This window comes from Odontesthes bonariensis, chromosome 3 (genome assembly GCF_027942865.1).
Source record: "Odontesthes bonariensis isolate fOdoBon6 chromosome 3, fOdoBon6.hap1, whole genome shotgun sequence".
NCBI classification, from domain to species: Eukaryota; Metazoa; Chordata; class Actinopteri; order Atheriniformes; family Atherinopsidae; genus Odontesthes; species Odontesthes bonariensis.
Window position 1 is genome coordinate 17,673,320 of NC_134508.1, and position 15,010 is coordinate 17,688,329.

General features: G+C 39.6%; 1 protein-coding gene across 8 annotated transcripts in view; it reads left to right on the top strand.

The window, feature by feature from the left end:
- kif21b (kinesin family member 21B) overlaps positions 1 to 14,815 on the top strand; it is a 65,172-nt gene extending 50,357 nt beyond the window's left edge. For 5 of the 8 annotated variants that reach the window (XM_075460611.1, XM_075460614.1, XM_075460612.1 and 2 more), the window contains 7 exons: positions 1,141 to 1,321; positions 1,565 to 1,729; positions 2,277 to 2,394; positions 2,499 to 2,669; positions 7,438 to 7,637; positions 8,224 to 8,360; positions 9,365 to 14,815. In XM_075460611.1, coding sequence (XP_075316726.1) covers positions 1,141 to 1,321; positions 1,565 to 1,729; positions 2,277 to 2,394; positions 2,499 to 2,669; positions 7,438 to 7,637; positions 8,224 to 8,323 — 935 coding nt within the window. In that variant the 3' untranslated portion in view covers positions 8,324 to 8,360; positions 9,365 to 14,815. The remainder of the gene's footprint in view (positions 1 to 1,140; positions 1,322 to 1,564; positions 1,730 to 2,276; positions 2,395 to 2,498; positions 2,670 to 7,437; positions 7,638 to 8,223; positions 8,361 to 9,364) is intronic. The other 3 variants (XM_075460615.1, XM_075460617.1, XM_075460619.1) reach the window with 1 other exon arrangement.
- The last annotated feature ends 195 nt before the right edge of the window (positions 14,816 to 15,010 follow it).

Sequence of the window (15,010 nt, forward strand, 5' to 3'; positions counted from 1 at the left end):
AGCAAATATTGAAGCTCTTTGAAGAAGAACAAGAAGAAGAAGAAAAAAAAACAGAAAACTAAATAGAGAGTCTGTTATCCTAATTCAGTGACGCCATCATTGATTATCTGCTTATTTGAAGATTGGTCCTTTGATCTTCACTGACACTGAACCCGACATTGCCTCCAATGTTCTCACCAGTGTGTAATGGTAGAGTAGAAATGCTCTACATACAATGCAAATATATAATAAGATGTCTCAGATTCTTTGTGTGTGTGTAAACGGGTGAATGAGGAACACACAACGTACAGTTAAAAAGTATGATGTGCTGTGTACTGTAAATTCTAAAAGTGTGAACCATTTAAAATTGAGAAAAAAAACTGGGAAATCTGAATATGCTTTTTTTTTAAAAAGGGAGAAGTGCAGATTAATATTGCATCATGTATGAAATAGTTATTTGAAGCCTGGCGGTGATAGGTCTGACTTTGCATCAGGAATATTGGCACCTCATGAGAGTCCCAACACCTAAATTAGCTATATCAATGAGTTGTACCTTTTTAATGCAACTTTAACAAAAACGGGAATGGATTTACAATAAATACTGTATGCAACAACTAATGATTATTGTTTCTACATCCCATGTGAATGTTACTTCTGTTCATTGAATCATAATTTTCCAACCTATCTCAGATCCTCTGGTATTTGTATCCTAGTTGTTCCCAAATTCTGCTGTACTACTGGTAGGAAGGTTGATTTTAGGTACTTTATTTCTAGATAATCTCATACCCTTTTAAATTTCTTTTGTTCCATCTAATCATATCTTGCACTATGTAAAAATTGTTCGATTGCTTGATGTTCTCATCTCATAAGTAGACAAAAATATCCTAAAGTACTGAATTATTTTATTACACATGTTGTTTAGTTGCTGTCCAACTATCATCGAAGGGACCTTATTAAAGCAAAATAAATGAATAAATAAAAAGATGAAATAACCTTTTGATACAGAAGATTTATGCTGATTTAATTCTGGCCCAATATACAGTTGTAAACTGACTAATTGACCAACACGGCTCAAACACATGGTTATACATGACATGCAGTAGAGCATCGAATCCAAACCAAACACTGTGATTTTTGAACTTCCCTACTTCACTCGTCCAGATCGTACCTGTAAGATGTGGAACCTGGTAACGGGTCAGGAGATCGCCACACTGAAAGGCCATCCAAACAACGTGGTGTCGGTAAAGTACTGCCCCTCTTCGGGTCTGGTCTTCTCGGTCTCCACCTCCTTCATCAAGGTGTGGGACATCCGCGACTCTGCCAGGTGCATCCGCACACTCACGTAAGTTTCCCTCTCTGGAATTGGACAGATGGAAGACTTTTAGCAGTTTTTGCAGCTGATGACATATTTGACAAAAGTGATTTTCAAGGATTCTTTTTCTGCTCAGTCATGTGCTTCAAGTGAAAAATTAAACAGTGAAAGGTTTCTCGACAGCTGTTACCCATTTCTCCTGCTTAATCCTTCCTGTCATGTCCCGCTGCCTCACCTTCTCTCCTACACTGTCCGCCCTATTTACCCTGACAGGTCATCGGGGCAGGTGGTTTCAGGGGACGCATGCGCTGGCACGACCACCCGCACAATAACCTTTGCTCAGGGCGAGTGTCAGATCAACCAGATAGCGCTCAACCCGTCAGGATCTGTCCTCTACGCTGCTGCTGGAAACATTGTTCGCATATGGGACCTCAACAGGTACATTTGTTCAGTCTAATTTATTCACAGATTCATTTATTCATTGATCTGCATTTCCACTTATTGATTTAAGCATTCAGGCAGACATTTGTGCGTTAAAATATTCATTACTTATTTTACTGGTTTATTTATTCAGTGTTCACACTCATAAATGGCTCATTCATGCAGGTATTAGCATCTGACAGAAGGGATTTAAAAGGTTGTCAACAGGGTTATTAATCTGACCCATCCCCATGAGCATGTTTTCCATAAGGTACCAGTTTTTGGCATCCCATCTCTAGAATGAAATCATTAACAGATTGGACCAGACAGTTTAGGCTGAGGAGCTCAAGACTATTTAATGATGCGTACGAACCCCCCCAAATCAGAAATGAAAAATCGATGTATTGAACATCTCTCCATCCTCTCTGCCTGTGGCATTGCTGTGTCTTAATGGTTTTGATTCACTTGAGAGAAAGAATGCGATTTAATTTTGTGACACTGCCACCATGAAAATCTATTTCTTGTAAGTAATGAATTTCACAGACCTTTGCTCCACCTCCTGTAGGATGCAAGCAACGGGGAAGCTGACGGGCCACATTGGCTCCGTCATGTGTCTGACAGTGGGACAGTCTCTGCTGGGCAAAGATCAAGTCATCACTGGCTCCAAAGACCATTATGTCAAGGTGACACACACACACACCATAAAAACCATTTAAACCATACCTGTGTGTCAAATTGTAATTATGTTAACTCAAACAACTGCTTTATGTTTCCATCCTCTCCTTAGGTGTTTGACGTGGCAGAGGGAACTCTGGGTAATATAGGTCCAGCTCATAATTTTGAGCCCCCGCACTATGATGGTATCGAGTGTTTGGCTGTACAGGGAGACGTACTTTTCAGCGGGTCGAGAGACAACGGCATTAAGAAATGGGAACTGGAGCAGCAGGAGCTCACGCAGGTGGCTGTAGTAACACTTGTGTGTTTGTGTGTGTGTGTGTGTGTGTGTGTGTGTTAGGGTTAGATTAAAACAAACCGTACCTTCTTTACATTTTGTGGCACCAGCTTGCTGCTTAAAGTTTCTGAAAAGCAAATATTTGACGATCTTTTGACCCGCATCTTCTTTAGTGCAAAGTCACTCTTTTCCATAGTCCACACAGGGCAAGTGCCAACAACTTTTTTTGATAGATACTGGCAGTAAGAGCCTTCTTGTCGGTGACGATGATGAATTTACAAAACTCTTTCTCCACAGTAAATGAATAGAAAATCGGTCAACATTAGGAGTCAGAAGAATTGGTTTTCTCTGTTATAAATGTGTTTATGAATGACAGATCTTTTGGTCTTTAGCTTTTGGGTTAGAAGATAAGTAAGAAGATAGTACATTGTTTTATTTTCCCATTTCATAAAAATACACAACTAATTATTCAAAATGATAAAAAAATATATATATTTATCAGTTAATCTGATTACAGACCTCTATATTCTACCCACATCTACAATTTGATTTCACATCAGTTTTTTTACCTGTTTGATGTCTTTGAACATTCAGCCACTTAGAAACATTGTGGCCAAGTTGCTTCAAGTTGACTTGTTGTAAGTAGACTTGCTGAAATATTACTGCTTGAATGGTGACAGTGATATGGAAACATAACTAACTACTGATAACCCCCTTTCCTGTAAGAAAGTGGGACAGCATGAACCCAGTGTCAAGCTAAATGAATAAATAAGGCAAAACAGATCAGTTAGTCATAACCCTATCATGGACATTTTACAAAAGGTTACCAGAACAGAAGAAAAGATTACTCAAATGCACACAAGCCAGAGGAACAACTAACATTTAACTTAAGATTGTTGGTTTTGACCGACACAATATTAAGTTAATTTACAGTTGCGTTTCTGATTTTAAGCCGCACATTTATGTTCTGTTCACGCACCCATTGTCTACGCCCATGCTACTGGAAATTGTATTTGACTCCTTTTCCGAAACTGGCTCAGCGATGACACTGAAAAGCTGTGCTGCCACTTGAGCGCTCAGTTGGAGGGCAGTTTCCTGCCACCTGAGTGCTTCCTTCATGTCTCCTTTACCCAGTGCTTGCTCTGCGGAGGAAGTCAACAGAGTCCCGTCATGTGTAATGTAGCAGGAAAGCAGTGTGTCAGCAGCGGGGTGTTGAAGCCTGCTCACAACACAGCGACAGGCACCGGTGGAGAAACTTATCGAGTGTGCCTCTGTGTTCATATGCTGAATTCTGTGGCCTCTCTTGTGTATTCTCTGTTGCCTGCATATGTTAATAATGCATAATAATCCAGCTTGTGGGTGGATGTAACGCACTCATTTGCATGCACACTATTTTCTCAGGTTGTTTTTGCATAACTTCTGTTTATCCTATTGTTCATGCGAACAGACACAAACAAGAACAAAACACTTTTATTTCCTTTCAAAGGGGGTATTAAATCTGCTTAGTCTTTGTGTGGACCGTGGCTTGTGACCTTAACCTCATTTGCGAAGTAGCAGGCTCAATCCATCTTACAGCTTTTCTAACTCAGTAGTCTCTGTCTAATTATGTAATGGGATCAAATTGTGGCTCGGGGTATAATAGAATATATTATAGTGCACTCTCAAACTCTGCTTTCCTCAGGATTACTGCTGGGAGCTGCTCTGTTCTGACCACTACCATAAAATGCATACTCTGTAATGTTTTTCCTTCAGGGACATGTGAAGCAATTACCGTGCGCTGCAGTTTAGAGATTCTCACCTGCATTATAAATTTCCTAATGTAGTTTCCAAAAACATTTCAGGTTTGTGTGTTTTACCAGTTTTCTGATGTACTTATGCAACGGTTGGTGCCGTGTATTGTTCCTCCCTATGAGGTGTCGGATGGCATTGGCACATTTTCACCCTCATGTGTGAAGTCGTTACTGATAGTTTGGTAGATGTAATATCTGTCCCCACGCTCAGCTCCTGTCGCACTGTATCCCTCAACCTTTCTTGGCCTCAACATGACAGAAATCGCCTCAACCCAGTAATTATACACCACACCTGCTTTTTATTTGTGAAACCTTCATAAAGTTCTATTTGCATTCTGCGTGAATGCTGCTCAAAAATAAAATCGGATCAGATCAGAAAGAAGTATTTTGCTTAGTCTTCATTTATTGAGGCAATTGGTCCAGTATTACATTTGTGGGAGTAAAATAGTACTGTGTGTGAGCCTTTGTTAGCAGTATCTGATGCGACCTTCTTACCTCCATAACCTCCATAAAGAAGGGATTTTCAGGTCCTTCCACAATATTTCTTTTAGATTAAGGTCATGAACTTAACTTGCCTGTTGCAGAATATGACTTAATTCGTCTGCACAGCAGCCTCTATGGTTAGGGTTGTTTGGCACTGATGGGCAGCAGTGTTCTTTTTGGAAAGCATCGCCTTTCTTCATGCACACTGGGATCCACTGTGGTCTTTGTTGGTCAACCACTCAAGAGGACTGCAACAATAGTCTTGAGTTTCCACCGTTTGCGCGCATCTGCCTGACTTTTAATTCGTAGAGAGCATCAGCAGCTCTCGAGAAATTATTTTGATGATGAGCAACAACATCTCTTTTTCTGGGGTCCTCAAAAATCTCCTTTGATCATGCCATGATACGCTTTTACGCTTTGTGTTTTACATACACAATATTATACAAAACACCTGATAACCTTTATTTTTATTCTATGCCTAATGGTATGGTATGCTATTGATATGTGTACTATAATGTTCAAATAAATGATAAAAGCAGAAGAGTGGATGTCTCAGGTCTCATTAGATGAAAATAGTTTTTGATGGCAGTGGAAGCTGAAAGACAGCCATGTGGGAAATTCAGTTTTCATGTTTAAAAATAGGTTCCAGTGTTGCATGACCAACAGCAACAAGACTGCTCACAGTAAACATAAAGAGATGATCTTCCGTAAGCTTTTGATGTTATGATAATCTAAATTAGCTTATATCCAAAGCTAAGAGGAATGTAATCACTCATAATGACTTGTTCAGACAAAAAAACTGAAAATACAGAAAAAAGCAAACCCAAAAAAACAACAAAAAATAAAATTCTGACACGCTTGAATGTTTCAGGGTGTGAAAAGGACAATTTTCTTCATGAAATATTTTTTGCAGGATGACTTGCTCATGCAGTCCGTCTGACTGTGTGAGCAGCATGGGTCTACAGGTGCATTCAGCATCGTTGTCTAACAGGCAGCAGGATAAGGCAATTCTGTCCATTTTTTTGTGTTTGTGTCAACAGGAAATGGCTTTTGAGTCACGCTGTATTGAAATACACACTATTGTTTAATCGAGGCAATCTGATAGCTGCAGTAGAGTATGAGGTTGGGAGCAAATTATACCAATTTGGTAAATGTCAATCACAATATTTAAAGTAGTCTTAGTTCAGACTTTTGTCAAATCACTTAACAGAAAAAGCCTTGGAGCTCTGTTTTAACAAAATATTGCCTTGATTTAACTGAAGGTCAGCTTGTCTGAGGAAATGCCAAAGAGGAGTAAAAACATGCTTTATTTTGGATTGTGGAACCTTTAAGTGGGCATTTTTAGAACTATATATGTCTGAGAAATTCACAAAACACTCCAAAAAAACAATGTTCTGCAGAGACGGAGGAGAAAAATATTTCCAATTTAAGATTATTCTGAAACAGTAAAATATGGACTTGGCTGTGTTTCGATTTTAGTAAATCTGAAATATGCATGAAAATAACAACAAACGGAATAGGAAAAAAGTAGATTAGCGTAATAAAAGGTATCTTTCCTGCTCATGTGTTCCATGTCTTGGAGCTAGATAAATGTGCAGCCCAGTTGGCTGAGATACATGGAATAATGGAGCAACATTAAAACCAAAGCTGTGGGAGTCATAAAAGTTTAATAAAGCCCTGCATAAAATCTAAATTGCTCTCTGTATGTTTGCTCTTGATTCAAGGGAAAAAAAAACATAATGGATCAACTCTCTATATTTAACATTCCAGCCCTTCAGTGATTTTTATTTTTACTTTTTTGACAGACGTGGTTTCCTCTGTTCTGAATTTTCTTTTTCATTCATTTCATGCAAATACATTACAACAAATGAAACCCTGTCAGAAACTCTTAGTAAAATGTTTTATACCTCACAGCAGAAGAATGGGGCTAAAGGGAGTCTCGCCAGACCAGACTAGACTTGTCTGCAGGTTTAAGATTAACTTCATAACTAGTTATTCTGTCATTTTGAAAGAAAATAAACAGAAAAATATTTGACTCATTCTGCAAATGAAAACTAGCTCCCTCTTCTGCTGTCCTTTGAATTCAAGCTTTATGTTGATGTGACTGGTTAACATTAAACGGAAAATTAACAGTTCATGAATTCTGTTTGAAGCCATTGCAAAATGCAGAGTGCTCAGACCCACAATCTAAGAATAACTACAGCACTGAATCTAAAAACAGGCTCAAAGTGAGTCTCGATCATACTTGTACATTTATGTTGCCTAGCAACGATCGACTGCACTTTTTATTCAAGGAATATGCTGGTGGACTGATGGGAAAAATTAGATCCATTAAAAATGAAACGCCAATCATGCACTGAATGCTTACATGCTGCTATTTAAAGAATGCAGTAACCTATATGACACACACACACACGTGCAACCAGATAACTTTTGTTGGTGTGCATACAAGCAAATTTTAAGATGTTGACTCTTTATGTCTCTCTGCCTTGACTTCACAGCAAATCCCAAACTCCCACAAGGACTGGGTGTGTGCCCTGGCGTATGTACCTGGCCGGCCCATGCTGCTGAGCGGCTGTCGGGGCGGCGTGCTGAAGGTGTGGAACGTAGAAAACTTCACACCTATAGGAGAGGTCAGAGGTCACGACAGCCCCATTAATGCCATATGCACCAACTCGAGACAAATCTTTACTGCTTCCAGGTAAATATGAATGAAAAAAAAAAGTGGGCAATAATTGTGTCCTGTTACAGATCTGTGAGGTAGAAATGTCCTCCTGCCTTGTGAAAGGGTTATATAATGGTTTAAAAGATGGGAGCCAAATGACTCAATGCTAGTCTATATATTTATTTTTCTTTAAAACTAGTAACGATGGGAAAGAACTGTCTGCCCTTTACATGAAAAAAAACAAACACTTGTGAAATACTGAATCATTCTGGCTTCATCTCAATCACCCTGCAGGTATGTGTCAGCCCTGAGTTACTCAGAGAGGATAATACTACATCTTGTCTGTAGCCACATCAAGCAAAGAATATTCTGCATTTGAGTGAAACATTTTGCTTCTCACTTCTGATTCAGCTGTTTGGCTTTCACTGAAGTTGACCAAGTTCCCTCCGCATCCTCTCTTCTCCTCACTCTGTGGTTTCATCACATCTTTAAACTTAACCGTCTCCTGTTGTTTTCCTGTTCTTCTACCATCTTCTCAGTGGGCAAACATTTCCACTTTATTGGACTCTCAAAGTATGCCTTCCTTCTCCTCCTCCCCCCCCTCCCATCCTGCTGCCCCCAGTGACTGCAGGGTGAAGTTGTGGAACTATGTGCCAGGCTTGACCCCCTGTCTTCCTCGTCGGGTCCTGGCTATCAAGGGCCGAGCCACCAGCCTCCCATGATTGCCTGTTTTCTGCTCACCAACCCTCCTCTCCTCTGGTACTCTCTTAACCAATCATTTTCTCTCCCTGCTGTGAATATTTTACCTTCTTGGAGTCGTTTTTTCTTCTATCTATCTGGGTGGGCGTTATCTGCGCTATTTCTCTTTGTTCCTCTGTTTCTATTACCCCATTTATTTTTTATTTTTGCTCCACTTCCCCTCTTTTTATTTCTTTACATATGCTGCTCTCTTTGGCTCCATTTAGCCTCTGTCTTTTTAAACTTTCATCATTGTTAATGGTTCATTTGCAAATCACACCCTCTACCAAGACAAACGCTTCTCTTTTGACTGCTCTGCTCTACTTTGAATAACAGTCTTGCTCTGACGTACTCTATTTAAAGTGGTCTGCTGTGTGTGTGTGTGTGTGTGTGTGTGTGTGCTCTACTGTGATGGAAAAATTACATTTAGTATAATTAAAACTTAAGTTTTTAGGGATTAAATAAATGAGATAATAGCTTGTTGGTGAGGATTAGTGCTGTTGATTTTTCTTATGATGAAAACTATGATTGAACAGAGCCACATGAGGTGTTTCTAACCTGATCTGGCCTCTAGGCTGCAGCTTTATATTTAGTGTACGGAGATGAGAATGGTATCGATGCTTTCATGCACTCATAGCAAGAAAGCCATTGGTGTGTTTCTGAAAAAGACATTCAGTGGTGATGTACCACATATCCTAACACACCAGGAAATGCGCAGCCTCCTTGGGTAGCGTGAATGGATCAATGTGCTGCTGTATGGTGCATTACCTAATTTACCAGCGCAAGGTTTTCTCACACCACACTGTGGAGAAGAGTCTTTAATGAAGCATGTGTGGGTTTGGGGGGGTCGCTGTGGTTCTTGTGAAGTGCACTTTGAAGTCAGTGTCTTTGTGTTGCGTCTGATGTACAATGAGTTGTTTTGAAAGGGAGGGCTGCTGACTGATGTTCTGTCATTTTCTCTCTTTGTTGTGCTCTCCTCGTTTTTTTCCTTTGCTCATCATCCCACCCCCTCTCTTCCTCTCCAGTGACAAGACGGTGAAGATCTGGCTGTCAAAGGTGTGGAGGAAGAGGTGAGATCCAAATTGACTGCGGATCCTTCAGCCATCTTGCTGCAACTTCAGCCGCTAATCTGTGACCTGCTCACTTCAGGCAACAAGACGTGACACTAAAGCCACAGTTTCCAAGCAATCGAGGTGTGGATTATGTAATCGAGGGGAAAGAAAAATATGCCTTTTCAGAATTTTTTTTTTTTTTTTACTGCCAATTTTGAAAGTGCCATTCAGTTGTGGTGCTACTTGGAAAAGATCAACTACATCTGCTGGGTGGTGCAAACACCAGGCAAAATGATTTGTCACCTGACATGAAAACAGCCTGGTATTAAATGAAAGTGTCCTTCCGTTCTTTAACTGAGGTTTCTGACAGGCTGAGATGAATCTGCTTGTGTATCTGTTGGACCTCTGTTACTTTATCTTGGACGGTTTCACAAGCTTTGTGGCTGTTCTGATACTGAACACACTGGATAATCATGTTATGTGTTCATGGCAGTGGGTCAGTGGACTGTTGCTGATCTCGGCTTAGATATCACTGGAAAATAACACAAATTACCATCTATCCTTTTTTCCTCAGTAAAGACACAAGTCATGACATTGTTATCGTTATCAATTTTTTTTTTTTAAAGAATTTTTATTTATTTATTGTTTCCCCTACCTCATTTGTTTAGGACTTTGGCATGAGTTGGGTGGGGACATTTGTAATGGGTCTCTGTGTACAAACACTTGGTGCGTTACGTTTTGAAATGATTTAATGCCGGCCTCTTCATCTCCATGAGGATGTGTCCTCTGTGGGTCTGTGGCTGTCAGACCGCCTGGCTGCTATACGACCAGCAGCACAACTAAGAGTGCTGATCCCGGAGGATCGTTTACTGGAACATATTATGTGCTCGATAAAATGCCATCTGCAGCTGAAATAAGAAAGCACCTGTGCAGATGCCGGTGATACAAACCGTACACACTCATCCCACAATTGCAAGACAAGTACTGCATTGAGGCCGGAGTGCCAGATTGTTCTCATTAGTATACTGTTTGTAGCTCATACCTGCCATTTATCCTTCAAGCCAATGGTAACAGGAGCCCCCACAGGTTGGCCCTGCCGGTTTTCATATCCACTCTGATCTTTAGGGGGGAAGAGTCAGACTTTACTGAGGAGTCCACCTCTTTCCCAGCCACTGAACCTCTCTTGGAAGGCAATTTAATGAGAGCTCAGCTCTGCCAGTTGCTTTTCAGGCAAGATTACTTTGGTGAAAGTAGGTCACTCACCACTGAGAGGGTGTTTATTTTATTTTTATTTTTTTAAATTCCAATTTTCTTCCACCCACTATTTAGCTGCTACACTTACAAGTGGGAATCTACTTCCTGTCCCCGTGCACTGATGTATGAATCTGTTTGTGTGTGTGGGCAACATGCACATATGCACAAACGTATAAATACAAGATTTGAGTGGATATTTTGGTTATCCGTCTTGTCTGATAAGCCTTGGCATCCCTCACTGTGTTGATTTAGTGTCTCTTAAATTAAACAAATTCAGCATTCCACTGAAGCACACACATACACACACACGCACATACTCATACCCACTTGCAGGCAGTAAAAAGTCTTAAAAGTCAGTTCAGTTATCTTTTTGTTGTTTGACACATCCGAATACGGACAATAGTTTTCCATCACTTCATGAGCACAGACTTTTTATTCAACACCTCAAAATGACGAGCTGCATTTTCAAGCTTCTTGTCGCGCAGATGTCCTGCCGCTTGATTAAAAACCCAATCCATGTCTGTTCGGATAACAGTTCAGTTTTCTTTGGCTCAGCATTATCACTTTCACTTCTGAAAGAAATAACATTTTGCTGATTTTGTGCACTTTTCCTCATAAAAGACCCAGAGACGTACAGTATGTAGTTGAATTAAATGATGCTTGGATCATAAAACGGCATTCAAGACCGCTGAAAGTTGAAAAGTACTTTCCAACAAGATTTCCCTAAACTCTGCTTTGATAAATGCTCTGCTGCTGTTTCATGTGTCCAACATGAGTCTGAAGCTGCTTAAACTCGCCAAAAGCAATTTTAGGGGTTTTAGTGTTCTGTTTGGAGGTTTGCGAATAGTTATGAATGCAAACATGTGGATGGTGTTAATCTGATGATGCATTCTTTGGTGTTGTGTTTTACTATGATTAGAAACTCAGGTAAAGGTTGAAGGACAGTTTTAGTCATACTTTAGTCATAACTTGACCCTGTGAATTTTAGCTAGCTTTTTAAATTGACCAAATGCCTTGTTCGTCAGTTTTTTGTTTTTTTCTTCTGTAAAGGAGAAAAAAAAATGGTACTACCATGTTTCACTCCCTTTAGTGAAATACTGATTTCCATGTTTTGCTTTTGCATTTTATTCCCTTTACTTATCTTTGTACTGTGCTTCTGTGTACAAAATGTGCACATTTTAGACGACATCTTCTCAATCTGGCCAAAGCTGAAAGCCTTGCAATTCAAAGAAGATATGCACTGATTTAAAATATGCATAAGATATGCTTTCTGTGTTTTAGTTTGCTTATAAAACTGGGGTGACTGGTACAAAGAGTGGTCAGCAGGGAAATTAACTTCTATAACGTAATGGGTTGTGTACTCTGACCTTGAGTCCACTGGGCCCTTCACTGTATTCATCTGTGCCAATTAACCAAATTGACCCTGCTCACCACCTCAGTGATGTTTTATGTGGTAATATTGCACAGACAGGCTTCATCTCTGTTTTTCTCTTTCCTCGACACTCCTACTTAATGTTAGAGAAGATTCTGTAGTACTGTAGCTTTAGGCACTCACTGTTGTGCCCTATGCTTGTAAATGATTTCTTAATGACGCATAATCCCAGTAGTGCTGATTGGTTAATAGGACATCTTGAAATCTTGCAGTCCATTGGGCGATATATATAATCATTTGACCTTGTATTGCCAAGTCTAAGTGATTAACAGTAGATTTGCTATTCTATCCTTCAAAGAATGTGTTAATGTATTTGGATTCTGAAGCATTGACAGTCAACAAAAAGCAATGAGTGTGCTTCATGAAGCTGAGTCTTGCCTCACTCAACAAGTTACTATGGTTACACAGAAGCCATTAAAATAATTTTCTGGTCAGCCACATCTAAGGTTGCCTCTAGCTCTGAGGCTCGTATTTAAGCCCAATACAGCACCACTTTATTGGTGATGTGTAAATACTTGTGTCATACATTTCTAAATATTACAGAGTAGATGCTGTCGAGGTTAACTGACTTCTTTCCCATCAGCTGGCCTCGCATTGATCTCTTAGTTAGGTTTTTACATGCACTTTGTTTGGAAAGCGAACACTGACGTGAACGCTCTATGCTCTGCTGTTTTCCAAATATGAATCAAGCCATGTTTTAGACTTGGGTTGCAAAAAAAATATTCATAAGTCCCAAAAAAGGTTTAAACCACTGACATGAAAGGAACACATCTGTCTAGATTTACAGTAGGTTAGAAATCAGTCATATGATGTTTCTACTAATATGATATGTAGGACAATAGTTCAGAAAAAAAAGACTGCTGCCTTTAAGTCCTCATTTGTAGTACCTGAGAATGAGAATGTTATATTTGGCAGAGCAGCATGCAAACCTTTGTAGATGCTCAGGAGAGTCTGTCTTTATTTCCCTAGTTGCCTGCTGGCATTCTAGTGTTTTATTAATGTAACTGACCACAAACCGTTCATATTGTTTGGCTGCATGTGAAACTGCCTACTACACTTTAATTCCCAAACTAGTCTGGATAAAGACATAGTCAGCAATATGCAGCATGCACAAAAAGCTAAATCTCCAGTATATAGCAGGAGATACTGATATAAGGTACTGAGATACAGGGGGGAAAAAAAATCTGTTTGTGACGGGGCAGTCTACATCACTTACTGCATCCCACAATGCAAAGTGTGGGAATGCCAGAAAACAACCTATCAAGTTCTTATTTTTTTTTCTTCTTCTTCTTTTCTAAAGACCATAAAGTGATGCTACACAACACTGGGCAAGTCTGCCAGAGCATTCTGCAAAACAGACTGATTTACAGATTGTTTGTACTGTGTAGTAGGCAGTTTCATATACAGCATATGTGTGTGTGTATAAATATTCAGCACTGGTGCCCTAAGCAGTTGTATAAAGAAAATGAAAACATGTTAACAACAATGTGTACAGACATGTAGCAGGAACCAGTGAATTTACTATTTACTAAGCCTCACCACCCTGAGTTGCTGTTGGTACTCTTGACAAGCTTCACACTCTCACAAGGCACGTGCAGCTTGTATTGATATCAGTGGAAAAGCTATGTAAATGTTTACAGAATTGTAAGCTGACAACCATCCCAGTGGATAGGTTTATTCCTTAATTTCCTTCTTTGCTTAAGATCCAAGAGCCAAATAATAATCAGGACAAAGCTGCTGTTAATGCGTTTTGAAATATTGACTGGTTTCTGCATTTATATCAGATGACAGAGAGTTTACCCTCCAAACACTGCGTGTGTGGAATATCGATCATATTAGGTTCTGCTGCGCTCTATTTCAGCATGTTGAGAAGTCCTACAATTCAAAAGGGTTGTCATACCCAGTTACATTTGCTAAGCTGTAAGGGGTTACTTGTAGTCTGGGAGTGTGGTTTAATAAATGGTCAATTTAGCTAAATTAAATATTCGTGAGCAAACCGTTCCAGCATAGGAGCACAGAACATACTGGAGAGTGAAGCTGCCAGTGAAACAGATTGTGTGTTAGCACCTTTGGTACTTCTTTCCCTAACTGACCATCTAATAACCATCAGGAAAGCAGTCATCATCTCAGTGTTAGCCTCATGCCTCACCCAACAGGCCTGGCTGCCTTATAAAAACAGTCTCTCTATGAAGGACATTGATAATAATTCAACAAAAATTCTGAGTCTGTAACGGACACACTGTAGGATTGTAGATTGCCCTTCAGTTCTGTTCTCGCCTTATCATTATGGCAGAAAAGACTTTCAACTTGCCTCAGGCTGCTGAGGGGATGGGCTCTCATTTAGACCCAATCTTGAGGGCTCTTGATCAAGAGAGCACTTTACCGCTTGGCAGTGAACCTCCATCACACTCCAGCACACATCTTCTCTCCAGCTTCTCCAGGAGTTTTTCTTTCAGCGTGCATTGTGTGATAACACGATATGTGACAATGTCTGTGAAATACGTACTCTTGGGACACAAATGCAGGGTCAAAGGTAATTTGTGCCTTTTATTGCACAGACTATTCCCTCTCGAGTGTAAATGTTTGTATATATATATTTTCTTTTTTTATATATGACAATGTGCATGCAACCAAGCCATGTAAGATGTTTTGATTGTAAATAATGTAAATACGTATTTAATGAAGATTCCATTGCTCCCTCAAAAAAAACAAGAAATAAATCAATTCAGAGCAACTGCCTCTTGTGCACTTTGGTGTGTGATTTTCCTAAACAAACTTATTTGAATTAGTTCAAACGTAATTTTTAAAGCAAAGATGAAACAGTTGCTGGTTGTAACTTCTCAAATATGATAGGCATTCTTCCCATTTTTTTTTTCACATTTTTTAGACTGATCAGCCAAGAAAGTAATATTCATATTAATCAGTGATGTAAA